The 20,357-nt window shown below is 41.1% G+C and overlaps 1 protein-coding gene across 5 annotated transcripts in view; it reads right to left on the bottom strand.

Moving 5' to 3' along the window:
• Positions 1-1,496: 1,496 nt before the first annotated feature.
• LOC137293651 (peroxisomal succinyl-coenzyme A thioesterase-like) overlaps positions 1,497-20,357 on the bottom strand; it is a 38,333-nt gene continuing 19,472 nt past the window's right edge. For 2 of the 5 annotated variants that reach the window (XM_067824327.1, XM_067824328.1), the window contains exons 2-9: positions 9,465-9,806; positions 7,033-7,296; positions 6,156-6,325; positions 5,482-5,595; positions 4,308-4,396; positions 3,603-3,693; positions 2,690-2,891; positions 1,497-1,844 (exon numbers count right to left, since the gene is read on the bottom strand). In XM_067824327.1, coding sequence (XP_067680428.1) covers positions 1,729-1,844; positions 2,690-2,891; positions 3,603-3,693; positions 4,308-4,396; positions 5,482-5,595; positions 6,156-6,325; positions 7,033-7,296; positions 9,465-9,780 — 1,362 coding nt within the window. In that variant the 5' untranslated portion in view covers positions 9,781-9,806 and the 3' untranslated portion in view covers positions 1,497-1,728. Of the gene's footprint in view, positions 1,845-2,689; positions 2,892-3,602; positions 3,694-4,307; positions 4,397-5,481; positions 5,596-6,155; positions 6,326-7,032; positions 7,297-9,464; positions 9,807-11,338; positions 11,467-12,889; positions 12,995-13,787; positions 13,874-20,357 lie in introns of those variants that run through there. The other 3 variants (XM_067824330.1, XM_067824331.1, XM_067824329.1) reach the window with 3 other exon arrangements.

Below are 20,357 nucleotides of genomic sequence, written 5' to 3'. Positions count from 1 at the left end.
TGAGGATATTAGCGTCCCCAGTCTACTCTGGCAACTGAACACGAGTTTCTGTTCGAGTTGTCAAAAAAAGCGAAACTTTCACATGTACAAGTATTGGGAATATTTTTGTTATCAAAACATGGACTTACTACTTATCATTTATCGACAGGAGCTTCCTTGATCCTTTAACATTTAGAATTTGTTTAGACAGAGGAAACTGGCTGATTGCAGTTCTTAACTACTTGTAAGTCCTACACGCATTATCCTCTATTTTCATTCCTTTACAGATTACGTGTAAAGACAACGTCATTGTATTAATCGATGTATATCCGGTCATTCACAATTTTTTACCCTATTGCTGTATCCATACTCATCTGTTATAAGCAATTTTATAAACCTTATAATTCCGACATATTGTGTAATTGTTCAGTTGTTTCTTATAAAACACGTAATTAATTTCAGTGCAGGCTGAATTATTAACAAACATACGCAGTGATAGAATCTCGATACTGCTAGGGGGACCAAATAATCCAGTGACCAACGACAGGAGTGTCGATCTACGCAATTTGGATACGATGACGTGTCAACCAGGTTAGCGAGGCTGACCACCAGATTCCGTCAGCCGCCTTTACGGCAGGCATGGATAGCTAAAGACCATTTCTAACCTGGATCTTCACGTGTAGATCTCATATATACCAGTCACAGAGCGCTACAGTATTTACTGGGGTACACTGTTTTGCGAGAAACGTTTGATAATGGCCTTGAACATGTACTAGCAACACGTGGAGAAATGGAATGGTTTAATTACTGATTTTGACAGTATTTGCTTCCATGACTATTTAATCTTTGGGTGAAGTACCGTAGTCTCTGACCTGTATCGCTATGTTTTGTTTTTGTATAACGCCGCACACAGCAATATTCCAGCCGATGCATTCAAGTGATCATACATAAAACTGTATCCACTAACGTAACTGGCATGAGATGGCGACCAAGTCAACAAGCCTGTGTTAAAGGCGGTGTAAAATCATACTCACTCACTCATACGACATGCATGACGTAGTGAAGACATATTCCATGTTAAGGAACCAAAGATCATAATCAGATTGAATCAGGAATTCGAACCCCGATCATCGGATCCTGCCACGGATGGTGGACTGCAAAACAAAAGCTGTGTTGCTCTACTGGTTTGTTGTCTTTATGAAATAAAGGAAACTCAGTACAGTGAGTTTAGTTTTACGCCGCACTCAACAATATTCCAGCCATATGGCGGCGGTCTGTAAATAATCGAGTCTGGACCACACAGTCCAGTGATCAACAACATGAGCATCTATCTGCACCATTGGGAACCGATGACATGTGTCAACCACGTCAGCGAGCCTGACCACCCGATCCCGTTAGTCGCCTCTTTCGACAAGCATAGTCGCCTTTTATGGCAAGCATGAGTTGCTGGTGGCCTATTCTACCCCGGGATCTTCACGGGTTGAAACTCAGTACAAATTATGGAGTGGAAGGCATCATAAAAGACATAACAGCCTTTTATTTACACATATATAAAACCATTTATCCAATATATCCATTTATAAAACCATTTATCCAATATATCCATTTATAAAACCATTTTACTGTCACAAACGACCAATGTGAAACAAACTTGAGAAAGCCTTCTGAAAGGACTCTGAATAGGTATACCTGCATTATCTATCTGTTACAATAAAACTTTCACTTGAACTGATCACAGAGTGTGACAGGTTACAACTGAGATTTCGGAGTCATGTGTGTATTGAGGAACATCAGTATCTCTCGCCATGCGTCCTCTTGTGCTGGCAGGTGACGTTCCTCCTCACCGCCCCACAGGTGAATAACATCTACAATGCAAGCGAGGTAACTCAAGTTACGCGTGACCAATGGTAAAAACCTACATGGGTAGATATTAATGCTGGTCAAATAGCCTGCAGGCGTTCCCCTTAAACCAAATAGAAATCGTGATGGTATGTAACGCGTGGAATTCATGCTGTAAGTTTCATACCGTAAGATAAAGTGTTGGACATTACATTAGTACAGTTCAAGTGTGACGCCCATTTCTAGCAGCTGGGATTTTGTCAAAAGCTTCCTAAAGCCATACCCACTCACCCGGTAACGTGATCCTGTGTCAGTTTTCTTGTAGGGCATTACTTTAATGTTTACCACTACAGCGGAATTCATATCCACGCACCCTAAGCTGTGAAATCTATAAACAGAATTCGGACAAATCTGGATTCGAACCCACTCTGCCACTCTGGGGGGTGGGGGGTCGGACCTCCTGAACATGTACGAATAGCCATGAAGGTTGGATTGAGTTGGCTTTGAGATGGCTTTAAACAGTATTCCAGTTACATGCGGAAGTAAAGCCTCAAGTGATGAAGGTCCCTGAAGTCCCACCGTGTGGTGCTGATAAACATGGAGACGCAATGGAATGAAGCCCTTGGACTCGAACCCACGTGTTGTAACCTGATTTATTGCAGACAATCCAAAGACATTAAATTCCTTCATAGTACTCGAGAGTGAGTGTGTTTTATGCTGCTTTCAGCAATATTTCAGCAATATCACAAAAGGGGGCTGCATACCAGGTCAGTTACCCACATCGCAAGGTATGCTCTTGGTACCTACCCGCTGAATCCTAACATACCCGTAAGTGATAAGGTCTAAGCATACCGGGCTGTCATGTTCTTACCAATTATTTTGTTGTATGAGGCCTTGCACAGTGGGGAATATGGCGGTTCAATCAGGTGACCTGCCCCCGGGTAGTACACAAAGCGGAAGTTCTTCTTTTTATCATGCGGTATGACTGCTTCAAAATCATGCTGCCACTGAGGGTCAACACACAGATCTTCTTCTCCAACAACTATCAAAGTCTTAATATCCTGTCGCCAAATCTATAACAAGATTTGGAATAAATAGTTATCCATTTGGACCAATGAAAAGCGACAATACCCTTAAAAATCATAAGAAGCTTATTGAAGTTGAATAATTCTCTGCTGAAAGCAGAATTCACTCTAGGACTGCCCCATAAGCATATGGTTTTCAGTACCTCTCTAAGGGTGATGATACCTGGGTTTGGGAAATGGTGAGGTATCCCACCCATGGTAACCATGACAATCGTATGGAAAAGCCTGTAAATGTTTCACTTTACATAAAGACCCTGTTTGATCCCCTACATGGATACAACGTGTAAAACTTTACTAACTCACACTAACGACATAATTAAAGACCTTATAACACCTTAAACCTACCTCAAACTCACAAACAGTTTCTTCCTTTCTTTAATTGTGTCCTGAAGTTTGTGGTGCATTTATTGCAGATTTTGCGTTTTTGCGGGGTCCAAGATAAAAAGTCAAACAAAATAGGGATCCTGAGGCTGGTACATAGCAGACCAATCTGCTTGAGGTTGACACATATTATGCAGAAAAATAAAACGTTAAAATAGTTGCATTTATATCATTGTCGCGGTGAGGCTCACTGCTTTTTAACATCCCCTATCTTAATATCCCCGTATCTTTCGAATAATGCAGAATAATGCACAGGACGTTTGACAGGAACATCAATTTGATGAATTAAAAAACATTGAGAAAATAATGAAGTACTACCGGTAACATGCGATCCTTTAGGTTGTACTCTTTAAAACCATCCCTCTGTATCACTCCCTCATCAGTGAATGTGCACTTTCTCACGTCGAAACTGGGAAGAAAATATCATGAGGGTAGCCCAGTGGATATTGCTCCTCAAGCAAAATACCCTGTCCCAGTCCTCACAATGTACAATGTGTGAAGCCCATTTCTGTTTTCTTCCTTTGATATTGCTAGAATATTGCTTAGAGCTATGTAAAAGCATCCTGACTCACTCATCAAATACATGATCGTTACAGTGAAGTGTTCACAAGAGTTTCAACTTTCAGCTTTCTTACTGATGTTTCGTACATGTACATCTGAACGCAAAGCAGTAATTCGTGTATCCCCAAGAAAGGCTTCCACTTTTGGAGTGAGTGAGTGAGTGAGTGAGTGAGTGAGTGAGTGAGGTAGGTAGGTTAGATTTACCCTGCTTTTATCAATATCCAAACAATATCACGGCTGGGGACTACGGAAATGAGTTTCACACATTGTACCAATGCAGGGAATGGAATCCGGGTCTTCGACCTGAGGAGTGAACACTTCAACCACTACGCTACAGCGTTGATTGCCAAGCTGCAACGTAAAAATCACTTATCTGACATCACAATTTAGAACAGAACCAGTCTAGTTTACACTTGACTAGGCAAATCCGACACCCAATCCCCAAACGAAGGCTTTCCTTACTTGATCCCACGCATTGTTATGCCGTCGATGTCAATATCCTGATTGATCATCAAGAAGGGGTTGCCGTTTGTGCTCACCAATACCTTCACCTGGAGAATATATCACTGTTTGTCAGTCAAATGTCTGAAAATACAGCACACCCAATCTGAAATATCTGAATATAATCTCTCTAAACCACGACATATTTCGAAATATAAATGAAATAAACTGAAACTGAACAAAACAGTTTTATATTACATCATGTCCCAGGGACCGGTGAAGGTCCGGGGTAAAATAGGTCTTCAGCAACTCATGCTTGCCATAAAAGGCGACTATGCTTGTCGAAAGAGGCGACTAACGGGATCAGGCTCGCTGACGTGGTTGACACATGTCATCGGTTAGATCGATGTTCATGTTGTTGATCACTAGATTGTCTGGTCCATACTCGATTATACAGACCGCCGCCATATAGCTGGAATATTGCAGAGTGCGGCGTAAAACTAAACTCACTCTCTCTCTCACTCACTCATGTCCCAGGTTTTAAAATGACATAAGCATCATAATGCACTATGTAGTTTTTTTTAGCAATTTTTGCAGCTACAGTGGTCTCTAAAAAATAGACAGAGTGTAATGTTCAACATTTTAAGCGCCGCTCATGACATATATCAGATCGTTCTTTGCCTCTAACCCATCTGGCTGCTTCCGGATCAACGGAGTACAGGAACAGGGGAGTTAAATCTAAATATACTTGCAGCCTGGTTCCCTGGGTCTGACCAGGCTGGCACGCGTGGCGTTTAAAAGATGAAAAAAATATATTTTACGTGAGTAATTTTTAAACATGGGGTTGGAAATCTGAGAGCACAGGCCAGTAAGGAAATGGGTGCGTACCTTTGATGGTGGCGCCATTTTATTTTGACATGAAAAATATTTTTCGAACTGAAGCGAGGGAAGTACGTTGCCAACTTTTTGCTTGCTTCACTCGACTATAAGAGACTGAGAGACATTTTCTCTCTGTTGCGCAGCCCTGTTTGCGCTTTTGTTTTTGTGCGTAAATAGACGCTCACTGGAGTGTCTGGCCCAGACTCGATTACTTACAGACCAAACCAAACTTGTTTAACATTACAGCAATGAGTCGACTAAACTGGGTACCTAAAGGGGGCAAGATACGGACACTTAGACACCAACATCTACTTACATGAGGAGAAAGGGTCGAGGTGGTAATACACAGGCTACCCCCAACACAGTGACCGACCATTGCAACTCCACCAGAAGCGACCACCGACTGACCAGCAAACCATTCCACGGCTCTCTGAAGTATCAAAATGACTATGAATGCATCAAACTTAGCTCTACGTTCACACAGCTTCCATATTGGATGAGAGGCCGTTTACATGACAGCTTGACTATAAGAGATTGAAATGATATATGTCACAGGTAAGTCACAAGTGCAGGAGTTTCTTGCAAACAGCATAATTGGGTGAATCATTACTGGGAAATCTCCGACCTTGTTCTGCAGGCGTATATTTCTTCTGCTTGTCGAAAGGAAACTATTATAGGATAGTTTTATGGACAAAAGCAGCTGACAATGACTTTGGCCGCTGGCCAAGGTCAACTTCACTTTCTTGTGTCCACAAAACATAACACTGCCCTAATAAATGGTCAATGAAATTTATACGATCTTCACAAAAAGATATCCTTTGTGTGTCAGCACCTTATTGTGCGTTGGCAAAGCGCCTAACCAGTTTTGAGGTGCTGTGTCACGTGTAGCATCGAAAGTGCACCTTTAAAACATTTCAAATCCTACTTAACTATTCAGTATAAACAGGTATTAATCTTATTTACATTTGTGAATTTAAAAAAAAAACGTACCAGGAAATAATTTATATCCAAGTCCTGTGGCTTTTTTGGAAGGTCCTTATAGGCAATGTAGGCCAGAGATAAGGTAGCGAATCCATGAGATGCTAGGAGCGCTGCTCTGTAGTCCATGATACCACCCGCCATTCCAAACACGTCCACTATACCAGGGAATGGACCTTCACCTTGGATAAGTAGTACAGAAAGTTTCCAATTAGAACTTTTCATTGCATAGTGAGTATTGTTTTATGCCACCATTTTAGCAATATCCCAACAATATCATGGTGGGGGACAACGGAAAGTAATAAGAAAGTAAGGTTCTTTATGGATAACAACTTCTTTCTTACATATGATGCGACGTTTCCGTATGGATCCTTATACCGTTGTCAAGCAAGAAACTAAACCAAAGTGTGCTAGAGATGCCGGCGATAGCGGTTTCGAATCCCATATTTATCCTGATTATATATGGTAGCCGGAAGAGGCGACAAACGGGATCGGTTTGAAAAGCTCTCTGACTTAGTTGACACATGTCATCCTATTCTAACGTTGCAGTTGTTGATTACTGGATTGTTTGGTTCAGCCTCGATAATTTACAAACCACTGCCATATTGCTGAGAGTGGCGTAAGACAACAAACAAACAAACAAACAAATCCGACCAGAGTCTGTTTATCCGTTTAAAGCCAAACGCTCTGAAGAATCGATTAAAGGACCATCCACTCAGCCTTTCCACCACACCATGGACTCGGTTTACAAAAACAAGCAGTTAACACGATCATACCCAAAGTACCAGTACTGTTCCTGACCATCAAACAAGTAGCCCTATGTATACTTCACCTGTCAAGAGCTAGCGGGCAACATTTCTTGCGGACTACACAGCAAAGTTTTATGTACCTGGCGGTAGAAGGAGCGCTCCGTAGATTCCGTCTTCTTCAATAACAATCCTCCTGACACCGGGTCTCATGTACCATCGCTTGAGTGACGTTTCCGCGATCGCTGAATGCGACTGCATATACTCACGAGCCAGTGGCTCAAACTCTCTGTGGTCTTCATGTATTGACAGTGTCACGTCATAAGGTGTACTCACATCTAGCTTCAACAAACGGGATGTCCCGAACGGTTCTCGTGTGGATGTAAATAAGCCCATCGGTTGTAAACCTGAACAAATGGATTTCATGATAGTGTAAGTGAGTGAGTTTAGTTTTACGCCGCACTCAGCAATATTCCAGCCATATGGCGGCGGTCTGTAAATAATCGAGTCTGGACCACACAGATCAACAACATGAGCATCGATCTGCGCAATTGGGAATCGATGACATGTGTCAACCAAGTCAGCGAGCCTGACCACCCGATCCCCTTAGTCGCCTCTTACGACAAGCATAGTCGCCTTTTATGGCAAACATCGGTTGCTGAAGGCCTATTCTACCCCGGGACCTTCACGGGTCGATTTCATGATAAGACTGATATAATAATATTATCATCTGAACAGAACAGTATCGCTTAATGACTCACTTACTAATAGTGAGTGACTTTAATATCGCGCCACCATCTTGCAGTTTCAACCTTAAGTGAACGATTCTAGACCAGGGCCCCGTTTCACAAAGCTCTCGTAAGCCTAAGATCTCGTAAGTTTTCTCGTAGCCATTGTGCCTCCTATACTGTAACACAGGAGCCACGAATGCTAGGAGAAAACTTACGAGATCTTAGGCTTACGAGAGCTTTGTGAAACGGGGCCCTGGGGCCCTGTTTCACAAAACTCTCGTAGCCTAAGATCTCGTAAGTTTTCTCCTAGCCAATGTACCTCCTATACTGTAACACAGGAGCTGCGGATGCTACGAGAAAAGTTACGAGATCTTAGGCTTACGAGAGTTTTGTGAAACGGGCCCCAGATTCGCATTTAATTAATAGCCTCAACCTCGATCCATGACCTCAGACAAAATGCCGTGCCTTTTGCGAAAGTCTGGTGTCCTTGGTGTGCTGCGCTTGCGCTACCAGAAGCATATGCACAGCCTCCGCAGAGGACTATCTGCGACGCCACAAACATTATTGTTTTACTGTGGTGAAGCAGGTTGTAGTAACATTTACTACAAGCAGTACCCTACACAGTCTGTTTCCAGCTATTCACGGAGGTCTGTAAATAATAAAACCCAGATCACAATTATTGAAAACAAGAGCAACAGTGTTTGAGTTTAATATTACGCCTTTTACAGCATTATTTCAACAATATGACAGGGTGGGACACCAGAAATGGGCTTCACACATTGCAACCATCTCATGAATCGAACGCGGGGAATCTTCGGGGTGACGAACGAATGCTTTAACCAGTAGGCCACGGCTGGCCACTCTACCGCACAAGTCATTTCAAAAGAGTATTTTAGCAGCCAACCAGCCGAGTCAAGGATTAGCTGTACGTGTTAGAAATGTAGTGAGATATATTGAACGATGAGTGAGTTTAGTTTTACGCCGCTTTTTAGCGACATTCCAGCAATATCACGGCGGGGGACACCAGAAATGGGCTTCACACATTGTACCCATGTGGGCAATTGAACTCGGGTCTTCAACGTGACGGGCGAACGCTTTAACCATTAGGCTACCTCTATATTGAGCGGCGTCCAAAGCAAAAGCATTGACAGGCATTAAACATATTTACACTTCCAAAAAAATTACCAAATGTGTTCATATGAAACTATTATGTTAATGTGATCTTTGCATGTCGAGTTCACTGTATATAGTCCGTTTGGATCAAAAGCGGACCGATTAATTGCAATGTAACTCAAAACCTAATAAGTATAACATACTCAATGAAACGCTGATCATAATCAAAACATCATACCAACTCTGTGAGGTTTTCGCAGAATTTTTGTCTTAATAAAAAAAAAGGTTGTTTAACAAACTATTACTAAAATATTGACACAATTCACTGTTTATGATGAGGGAGGAGTGCAGAGAAAGGGACAGCCAGGTGTTTGAGAAGCATATTCAGAAGTGCCGAGAAAGGTCATTAGTCATTAACCTGTGCTGTGATGTCTCCATGTTTTCTCGCACACCTGGCTGTCCCTTTCTCTGCACTCCTCCCTCGTAACAAACCGTGGACTGTATCAATATTTTAATGATAGTTTGTTAAACAACATGTTCATTTTAAGGAAAAAAATTCTGCAAAAACCTCACAGAGTTGGTATGATGTTCTGATTATGATCAGCGTTTTATTGAGTAGGTTATGTTTATTTGTTTTCGAGCTAGACTGCAATTCATCAGTCCGCTTTTGAGCCAAACAGACTACAGTCATTGATGCTCGAGATGAATGAGTTGCGAAGACTCTGACCAACCTGAATAAGTTCCCCCGTGACTCTCGTGGAGGAAGGTGTCGATACTGCCATGTTCATCCGCCACGAAGTGACCACACGATGCAAAGTGCTTGTTGTTTTCTACCTGCGTCGACAGCAAGGTAACCTTCTGATTTCTCCGAAGACCAGTCACTGTCACGCGTACTTTCTCGTCCACAAGCACTTCCGGTTGACTGACATGAAGCGATGGAGCCGCCATTGTTGTCAGTGGGAGTTTAAATATCGCAACTGAAGACCGCCTTTCTATGTTCAATAACGACTTGATGAAACTGTGAACGATTAGCTTTCGCAGCACCATGCTCTATCCAGCCAAAAGTCTGGCCTCTGAAACCAGCGAAAACAATATTTATTCCATGAGTTACAAAGTATAGCTAGAGTCCGGCAGGCACTGAACAACTCGGGGTCCACTCTACATGTACCACAGGTAACTGAAACCTACCCAGGTGCAGGCTAAACAAACCAAACTCGTTTGATAGTACTGGGATATAATGATATCTGATCTCTGTACACTGCTTATTGTCCTGTGTTTTCTTTTTCGAAAAGTCTTAATACCTGAAGAGGTACTCTTAAAAAAATACACTGTATGTTTCTATATTACAAATTAATTGAAAAAAATACTCTTAAAAGATGGAAAAACAGTCGTAAATATTGTTACAGATTGTTGTCAGTTTTCGTTGGTAACAAAAACAACTTCCACAAATTTTCTACAAAATGAATTCTACATCACAACGTATATTTTTTTACTGTATCAGATACAGCATGTTTAAAAGGTTTTCCTTTTTATCCCATTGCAAAAAAGCTCACCGCAAATGAACTTCATGCCATCATTTTCAGATTTGGAAAGGATATGTATCACTTACCGGACCATACTAAAATAACCTGCAAAATAAACTCACCCAAGCGTACGTAAAATATAACAAATTGGCCATGGCCCTGTACCTTTCCATGTTGTTGACCGACTGTCTCAGCAATATTCCAACTATAGGGGCTGTCTAAATAATCGAGTCTGGGCTAGACAATCATGTGATCAACAGCATGGCATAGATCCTATACGATGACACGTGTCAACAAGCTTAAGATCCGCGTGCCGGACCCCCTGATCCCGTTCGTCACCTCATACAAGTATGGGTTGGTTAAGACCAATTCTGAGCCGGATCTTCATGTATGTACTACATCATAAAACATAAACTTCTTTAATTGGGGATGGTATATTGCAAGACTGTAACATAGGTAGGTAACATAGATCTCCGGGGGCACGTTTCACCTGAACGTTTCAAACTATTTGTGAGTGCGGTGTGTGTGTATGCGTGCGTGCGTGAGCACACATACACACACGCGCGAGCGCGCTCTTCATATATTTTTTTTCGGTGGGGTGAGGGTGCGCATGACAGCTCCTATTATGAAATAGGGGTGTGGCGCCAAGCAAATTGAGCACACTCGGGCAAGAGTTCCGCCCGTAACCTCCGCTTAGACCATGTTCTATTTACTATAATTATTTTTAGGGGTTAGGGTTTAGATTTAGCTTTATGTTAGGTTTAGGGTTAGGTATTGGGTAGGCTTTCTATTAAAAACATCTATTCTTATGCATTGAATGATTAAAAAACAAACAACAAAACAAAACAAGAAGAAAAAATACAAATAAAAAAACCCCAAACAACAACAACGGAAAAACGGGGGCCTACTGGCGGAAATGTTTCCCACACTAGGATGGTGTCTTATATTTGAAGGCAAAGATGTCTTTTTTAAATAAGTATGCTGATAAATTGATAAATAAAACTAGGTATGCTTCTTCCGAATATCTCCGACCTAGGACGAGTTGTTTTGATTAAGGACAGAAATGTTATGTGTAGTCATACCTTTGATAGTGGGCAAACACGTCTACAGAAATATGATTGACTACTGACAGTGAAGATTCTTTCAGACGCTGGCATCTCTCGTGCAAATATGAATTGTTTTGCTCCGGAAGTTTGGAAACCAAGGAAAGGTCACTCTAAACAAAATGTTTCATGGGGTGGGGGTGGTGTAGATAATGCGAAGCACCCGTAAAATATCTTGACAATGCTACACGATGATATGATTGACAATGACACATTTAACTACTGATTTGACTGAACAAGGCATTCGACACATCCAGTTTGAAACTACGAGATAGGTCTTGTGAAAGCATCAACATCTTATTTACCGTCTCCTGAATGTTTTCGAAATGATCCAGTACGTCTAGTCCCGCAAAAAACAATACTCCTTCCAGACTATGATTCAATCAACATTATCAAGTCAACGTTCGTAACACTCTTTAACAAATTGTCGATGGCTTGAAAACGTGAACATCCACGTTCATGCATGTAAGAGGCATGGGTGTATCCAGCTAGTTGTAATAACGCTAAGTCTCTGAATATATAAAACATTTAAAAACACAATTTATTTTCAGCTGAAAATGAGCCCCGGTAAGAAGAGAGATTCAGAAGATCTGGGAAGATCTAGGCTTGCTTCAATTAGGAATATGACACTGTAAGCAGTGCTGGGCGAAGAGAAAATATTGTGGTTAATTCATGTGCTGCGAGATCTACCTGGAAGTGAAGGAAAAGATCTCCACAGCGGCATTTAACAATACTCATTTGCTTGTGGAACGTGTGTGATTTGAGATTTGGTGTGAATTTTGGAGAAAAACACTAAGGGGCGAGGGGCGGTGGGGTAGCCTAGTGGTTAAAGCGTTCGCTCGTCACGCCGAAGACCCGAGTTCGATTCCCCACGTGGGTACAATGTGTAAGGCCCATTTTCTGGTGTCCCCCGCCGTGATATAGCTGGAATATTGCTAAAAGCGGCGTAAAACCAAACTCACTCACTCCCTCCCTAAGGGGCGAATTCAGTTTTGAAGCAGTTTGTTTTAAACCAGAATCTTTGTCTCTCTATATCGCTAACCATATTTGCTTGGATCATCATCGAAACCGTAAAAAATTCTAAGGTACTCCAAATACATGATGTAGAAACATTCACGTGCATGCCGTAGCATATTTATATCACAATAGTAAGCTTACAGTGTGTGTCCATTGAAATCTACCCCATGTCTACACAGTGTTTCACATACACCTTTACGTTTGAACTGGGTGGGCTTGTAATAACTTGTAGTTACAGAACATTGAAAATATATATCGTATATATACTCGAGACTGCCCATTGAACCTACACTAAAAGCTGACATTTATACTTTTACGTGGGTTACAAGGCGAAAGCGTACCCTTTCACTTTCGAGCGTTAAAATCCAAGGGATGTAACTCCAATATCGATACCCATCAGCGACCCTTGACAACATTCTCGGCACATCGAGAGGTGCAACGGGCGAATTTAGTATTAGCAACTTGGTCTTGGTTTTGTCAGTTTTAATCCAAACTATAAGATTTCATACTGACCATGATACTTCGTTCCAGAACCCATCAGAAACGGGACAAACATATTTCAAGCCTGCAACAGGGACATGACATGAATCCACGCAATTGCACGTGATCTGTCCAGCTGAACTTTGGACGACAGACGCATTTGATACGCTTCAGTTGATCCTAATATATGGCGCAACTGAAGGAACCTTTTCCCTTTGTAGTTCGATAACAGATCATTGTGCAGTAACACAGCATCACTATGACACTTCAAAAACTTACTTGCTGTCAAAACACTCTAATACGCTTCATACACATGCGCAATTTTGTTATCCAAATTTTGTACGGAAGCCGGTAACGGACAACGGGATGGAAGATATTTTATGAAGCTTCTTACACCTCCATAAACTTTTGACGCGTCTAACTTTCGTTAATGTTAAAATTCGGCCATAAGTTTTATTCGTACAGTCTTACTGGTCCTATGAATGGAATCAGTTCATACCTACTGACTTTGTTTACTTATGTGACAATCTCACGACAAACCTATAAATTTTACGTCAAACTGGGCTCGTGTGAAAATAAATAGTTTTACGCCGCTTTTTAGAAATATTTTTGCAATATCAGCAGAAATAGGCTGCACACATTGTACTCATGTGGGGAATCGAACAAGGGTCTTCAGCGTGACGAGCGAACGTCTTTACCACTAGATTACCCTACTGTTCAACAAGAGAAAGGAATTGTTGATCAGATGTTATTAAAGGTAATATGTTTTTTAGGTCAACATAACAGTTCCTACTTTAGGGATAAAGTTGTTATCATTAGTCCTAATGGGTCAACACATAATTGCAAATTACCTTCTCAGAAATGTCTCTGAAAACAATGTACTCAGACCTTTTTGCACTATTTCAGCGAATTAAAATAAGATCTCACTCACCCGCTCCGCGATGGGGAACGCACGCGTTGACTGTAAGTGACTACCGTGTTCTGCGTCTATATACGTTTGTGCGGCCCTTAAACCCCGACAGGTCTTAAGTCCCGATTGAATATGAATAATCATTAGTGGGCAGGGCTTATATCATAGGTTACGTCACATATGGGAAGCAATGGTTTCCGTTGAACTAAGGATAGAGCACATGTCTCATTGACAGGCCTCTTTGCGTTATGTAATGTCTCAACCACAAGATGCATACGAGGTATGTGTAAGTATTTAGTATATGTACCGTTTATTCAATATAATGTGCTTTTGAATTTTTTATACGCAGCTTCCTACAGGTAGCATTAGCGGAGCTGAAGCGATTTCGAAAGCCATCTCGAGAACATCCACTGGCTGACATTAGACTATGCCATGTCTCAGCCCAGTCCTAACTTTTCATTGCAATCCTTCCATACACAGTAAAATATATTGTCAGCCGACGTAATACTTATGCGATGCATATTGCCACACCTAATTAGGCTATTTCCGCGCATGTCAAAAGTGGGTCAACTCTGACAGTGCACTGATGAAAGACAGGTTACCCATGCCGAAGCAGTGCTAGTCACGCTATCAGTTAGTTCACATTTTGAAAAAAAAGAGAAATATATATATGTCCCCATTTTTTCCTAGAATGACAACTCATTTTCCTGCATTTTTGGTCTTGCATCTGAAGTAGGCAGCTATGAAGTGTTAATTTAATAGTTTCTGGTATGAAGCCATTATAAATATAAAGCATAAAAAAATAACCACTATCGCAAAACCTTCAACAGCTAATATGTCTGCAGCAGGCCTGTTCTCTCTAGAATACCACTGTGTTAAGGATTGACTGTGTATTTCTTTCGTTCCATTGAAGTATGAAACTAAAAACCAAGGTGCAAACTGTATGAATCCTTATAATTAAATTCAGCAACAAATACTATACTCTGTCAACAATTTTTTCTTTAAACATAATCAAATTCATCGAAACAGATATCTTTGTTACCACCGATTAACATTTTCGGTGTAAGAATTCGGTAATGGCGTGACATGACTCAGGTGACTCATTTACATAAAATTAGCCATTACCATTAGCCAATCAGCATAGAGCACCTCCACACAGCTGTCAATCAACCAAGCTAACATCGGTCGGCGAATCAGAGTGGAACAACTCAAAGTGCCGCGTCCCGGTATCGGCAAAGTTTCAAGTTCAAACGTTTGAATTACTACCTGCGAACTCAAAGAGACAGTTTGAAAAGTGAGAAATGCAAATGAAGCCCGATGATATGAAATTAATGGAACTGAGACTGTAGTATTTGCGCAAGTAGAAAGAGGCTGTTATGTGACTGGGATTGCGATGCCATGAACAGATGTTCCAACGGGCGCATGCTCTTGTCGAGGCGTTGCAACGTTAATAACGTTCACGGATAATTTTGAGTTGTTTGTTTATGTTAACCACAATGTATCACTTCAATGTTTACCCAAAGTTCATAAAGGTACCCGAGTGCAAGGGAATTCCCTCGCTGTGTAAAGGTATTCCCCGACATTCCTTAGGTCCGAAAGTAGTCCGGTTCGGTGGGCGTGGCTTATTTTTTTCAGATTCATTGGGAAATGAAATCAAAAGAAATGTTCCCAGTTAACCAATCAGACTGCCAGAATTTTAATGAACACAATAAACATTTAATTATTTAAGGATTGATTGTGTGTTTCTTTCGTTGCATTGAAGTATGAAACTAAAAACCAATGTGCAAACTTTTGTAAGAATCCGCTACAGTTTGCACATTGGTTTTTAGTTTCATACTTCAATGCAACGAAAGAAAGAAATACACAGTCAATCCTTATAATTAAATTCAGCAACAAATACTATACCCTTTCAACAATATTTTCGTTAAACATAATCAAATTCATCGAAACAGATATCATTGTTACCACCGATTAACATTTTCGGTGTAAGAATTCGGTAATGGCGTGACATGACTCAGGTGACTCATTTACATAAAATGACAAGCCTACCAAACCATTAGCCAATCAGCATAGAGCACCCCCAAACAGCTGTCAATCAACCAAGCTAACATCGGTCGGCGAATCAGAGTGGAACAACTCAAAGTGACGCGTCCCGGTATCGGCAAAGTTTCAAGTTCAAACGTTTGAATTACTACCTGCGAACTCAAAGAGACAGTTTGAAAAGTGAGAAATGCAAATGAAGCCCGATGATATGAAATTAATGGAACTGAGACTGTAGTATTTGCGCAAGTAGAAAGAGGCTGTTATGTGACTGGGATTGCGATGCCATGAACAGATGTTCCAACGGGCGCATGCTCTTGTCGAGGCGTTGCAACGTTAATAACGTTCACGGAGAATTTTGAGTTGTTTGTTTATGTTAACCACAATGTATCACTTCAATGTTTACCCAAAGTTCATAAAGGTACCCGAGTGCAAGGGAATTCCCTCGCTGTGTAAAGGTATTCCCCGACATTCCTTAGGTCCGAAAGTAGTCCGGTTCGGTGGGCGTGGCTTATTTTTTTCAGATTCATTGGGAAATGAAATCAAAAGAAATGTTCCCAGTTAACCAATCAGACTGCCAGAATTTTAATGAACACAATAAACATTTAATTATTTAAGGATTGATTGTGTGTTTCTTTCGTTGCATTGAAGTATGAAACTAAAAACCAATGTGCAAACTTTTGTAAGAATCCGCTACAGTTTGCACATTGGTTTTTAGTTTCATACTTCAATGCAACGAAAGAAAGAAATACACAGTCAATCCTTATAATTAAATTCAGCAACAAATACTATACCCTTTCAACAATATTTTCGTTAAACATAATCAAATTCATCGAAACAGATATCATTGTTACCACCGATTAACATTTTCGGTGTAAGAATTCGGTAATGGCGTGACATGACTCAGGTGACTCATTTACATAAAATGACAAGCCTACCAAACCATTAGCCAATCAGCATAGAGCACCCCCAAACAGCTGTCAATCAACCAAGCTAACATCGGTCGGCGAATCAGAGTGGAACAACTCAAAGTGACGCGTCCCGGTATCGGCAAAGTTTCAAGTTCAAACGTTTGAATTACTACCTGCGAACTCAAAGAGACAGTTTGAAAAGTGAGAAATGCAAATGAAGCCCGATGATATGAAATTAATGGAACTGAGACTGTAGTATTTGCGCAAGTAGAAAGAGGCTGTTATGTGACTGGGATTGCGATGCCATGAACAGATGTTCCAACGGGCGCATGCTCTTGTCGAGGCGTTGCAACGTTAATAACGTTCACGGAGAATTTTGAGTTGTTTGTTTATGTTAACCACAATGTATCACTTCAATGTTTACCCAAAGTTCATAAAGGTACCCGAGTGCAAGGGAATTCCCTCGCTGTGTAAAGGTATTCCCCGACATTCCTTAGGTCCGAAAGTAGTCCGGTTCGGTGGGCGTGGCTTATTTTTTTCAGATTCATTGGGAAATGAAATCAAAAGAAATGTTCCCAGTTAACCAATCAGACTGCCAGAATTTTAATGAACACAATAAACATTTAATTATTTAAGGATTGATTGTGTGTTTCTTTCGTTGCATTGAAGTATGAAACTAAAAACCAATGTGCAAACTTTTGTAAGAATCCGCTACAGTTTGCACATTGGTTTTTAGTTTCATACTTCAATGCAACGAAAGAAAGAAATACACAGTCAATCCTTATAATTAAATTCAGCAACAAATACTATACCCTTTCAACAATATTTTCGTTAAACATAATCAAATTCATCGAAACAGATATCATTGTTACCACCGATTAACATTTTCGGTGTAAGAATTCGGTAATGGCGTGACATGACTCAGGTGACTCATTTACATAAAATGACAAGCCTACCAAACCATTAGCCAATCAGCATAGAGCACCCCCAAACAGCTGTCAATCAACCAAGCTAACATCGGTCGGCGAATCAGAGTGGAACAACTCAACGTGCCGCGTCCCGGTATCGGCAAAGTTTCAAGTTCAAACGTTTGAATTACTACCTGCGAACTGAAAGAGACAGTTTGAAAAGTGAGAATTGGAAATGAAGCCCGATGATAAGAAGTTAGTGGAACTGAGATTGTAGTATTTGAGCAAGCAGAGAGAGGATGTGATGTGACTGGGACTGCGATGCCATGAACTGAAGTTCCAACGTGCGCATGCTCTTGTCGAGGCGTTGGAACGGTATTAACGTTCACTGACAATTTTGAGGTGTTTGTTTATGTTAACCACAATGTATCACTTCAATGTTGACCCAAAGTTCATTAAGGTACGCGAGTACAAGGGAATTCCCTCGCTGTGTAAGGGTATTCCCCGACATTCCTCAGGTCCGAAACTAGTCCGGTTCGGTGGGCGTGGCTTATTTTTTTCAGATTCATTGGGAAATGAACTCAAAAGAAATGTTCCCAGTTAACCAATCAGATTGCCAGAATTTTAATGAACACAATAAAAATTTAATTATTAAAGGTTGGTATTAAAGACAGTACACTTATTGACTCTTAAAAGTCAATTATATTTCTTTCATAACTGGAAATCACTCAAATATCAACAATTTGGTAGTATTTATGCAATTATTTTTATCCCTTCTTGACAATCTCTGTGATCCCTGATCACTTGGGAGCCTGTACAGCCCCTCACCTGTCCCCTCATTGTGGATTGTGGCTGGTGCAGACCATTCCCCTGATCACTTGGAGCCTATACAGCCTTCTGTAGACCAAATATTTCATTCACTCTCTCTCATTTCAGTCACCACTTTCCGCACTCTGGGCGCTTCATGGCGAACAGTCAGTGGGCAGATGACAGGTTGTGGCAGCTGCTCAGGGGAGCTCTATCCAGCCCCATTCACCCCAAGAGACTGGTAGGAAATGAAAAGCATTCTGTAGACCAAATATTTCGTTCACTCTCTCTCTCTTTTCAGTCACCACTTTCCGCACTGTCGGCGCTTTAGGACCCTCTCTGTACCCTCTTGGTTGCTTTGTCTTGTGCAGAGACCCCACCACATCGCTTTTACCATGTACAATTCAACTCAACATTTCATTCATTTTCTCTCTCATCCCAGCCCACTTTGGCCACTTCCCTGGCATGTCAGGCAGTCAGAGTGTACCTTGGACCTGCAGCCAGCAGCCCCAGGAGAGCTTCATCCAGCCCTAAGCAACTCTGGGACTGGTAGGAAATGAAACGCATCTTCTTTTTGCCCGGCCTATTCTTGAAATGCATTGTGTACAGCCTTCAGTGCTTCCTCAATCATTTGATGAATCATTTGACAGCTGTGATTTGATGATTTTGTGTAAGAATTTTGTATCCATGCAGTAATTAAAACTAATTTCTAATATTTAGTTGCTTCTTTTCTAGTCTGATGACTTCTGCAGAATGTGTGGAGAGATGTTTTTAAGCATGCTGAGTCAAAAAAGAAATATTCTTTCTTTAGGGCACTATAAAAGAACAAGAGATGGTAAGATGGTTAAATTGTTATTATTTCATCGCTAAGAACTGAGTGATGTACGCGATACACTGACAGTGCCACAATCAGTTCCATTAGGCCACACCTCCTTTCCAAAACATGGGTATACAGAATGTCAAGTCACAATATGGACGTTGAGAATGGAGAATGGCTGCCCGCAAATGATTTCAAATGGTCCGTTGGGACAGTCGACCTCTTAATATCTCAGCCCTGGTTCGTGTAGCCAGCAGAAATCTGTCACGTAGGTAACATAGGATGATTTGACGGTCTTCTGCTTGTGTCGTCACACATGGACAACCCGACCTTTTGCAATCAGAAGTGGTGCCAGTTTTTTTGTAGCTGACCTCGCAAGTCATACACAATACGATATCTGCATCCCAGTGCTCTTGCGACGTCAATAACTGATCTTCCCGCTTTTTCACATGCCAACGGCACATTCACGTTGCACATTTGACAGTCATGCCATTTAAAGTATCGTTAGAACTGTGGTTTAAAGTTGTTTTTTATGCCCCCGGCATGTAATGTGGTGGGATATAGTCGACGCCTCGTCTGTCCATCCATCTGTAATCATATTGTTTCCGGAGCATAACTCAGAAACCATTCAATATTTGTAGACCAAACTTGATAGATATGGTAATCTCAGCCTATGGTTGTGCCTTTTGCTATTTACAGATTTTTGGCATTTATATTCTTTTTGTTTTTCCGTGGAACATTTTTGTGTTAGTCTTAAGATGGGATGGGCTTCGTTTTCGGAGCAGAACTCAAAAACCATGCAGTATTTTTCTGCAAAACTTGGTAGATCAGTCAGAACCTGAAGTGATGCCTTTTGCTATGTACAGGATCTTGTGATGTATTATTTTCTCGGTTTCCATGGAAAAGTTTCAGACAGTCTCAAAATGGAGGGATGGGATTCGTTTCCGGAGCAGACCTGAAAAACCGTTCAATGTTTTTCTGCAAAACGTGGTAGATATATCAATCAGAACCTATAGTGGTGCCTTTTGCTATGTACAGGATCTTGTGATCATGGAAACGTTTTGGACCTTGCCTGAAAAGTGAAAGGTGTGTTTCATTTCCAGAGCAG

This window comes from Haliotis asinina, chromosome 8 (assembly GCF_037392515.1).
Source record: "Haliotis asinina isolate JCU_RB_2024 chromosome 8, JCU_Hal_asi_v2, whole genome shotgun sequence".
In the NCBI taxonomy this organism is placed as follows: domain Eukaryota; kingdom Metazoa; phylum Mollusca; class Gastropoda; order Lepetellida; family Haliotidae; genus Haliotis; species Haliotis asinina.
The sequence above is the reverse complement of the archived record's forward strand: the minus strand, read 5'-3'. Positions and strand labels throughout refer to the sequence as shown.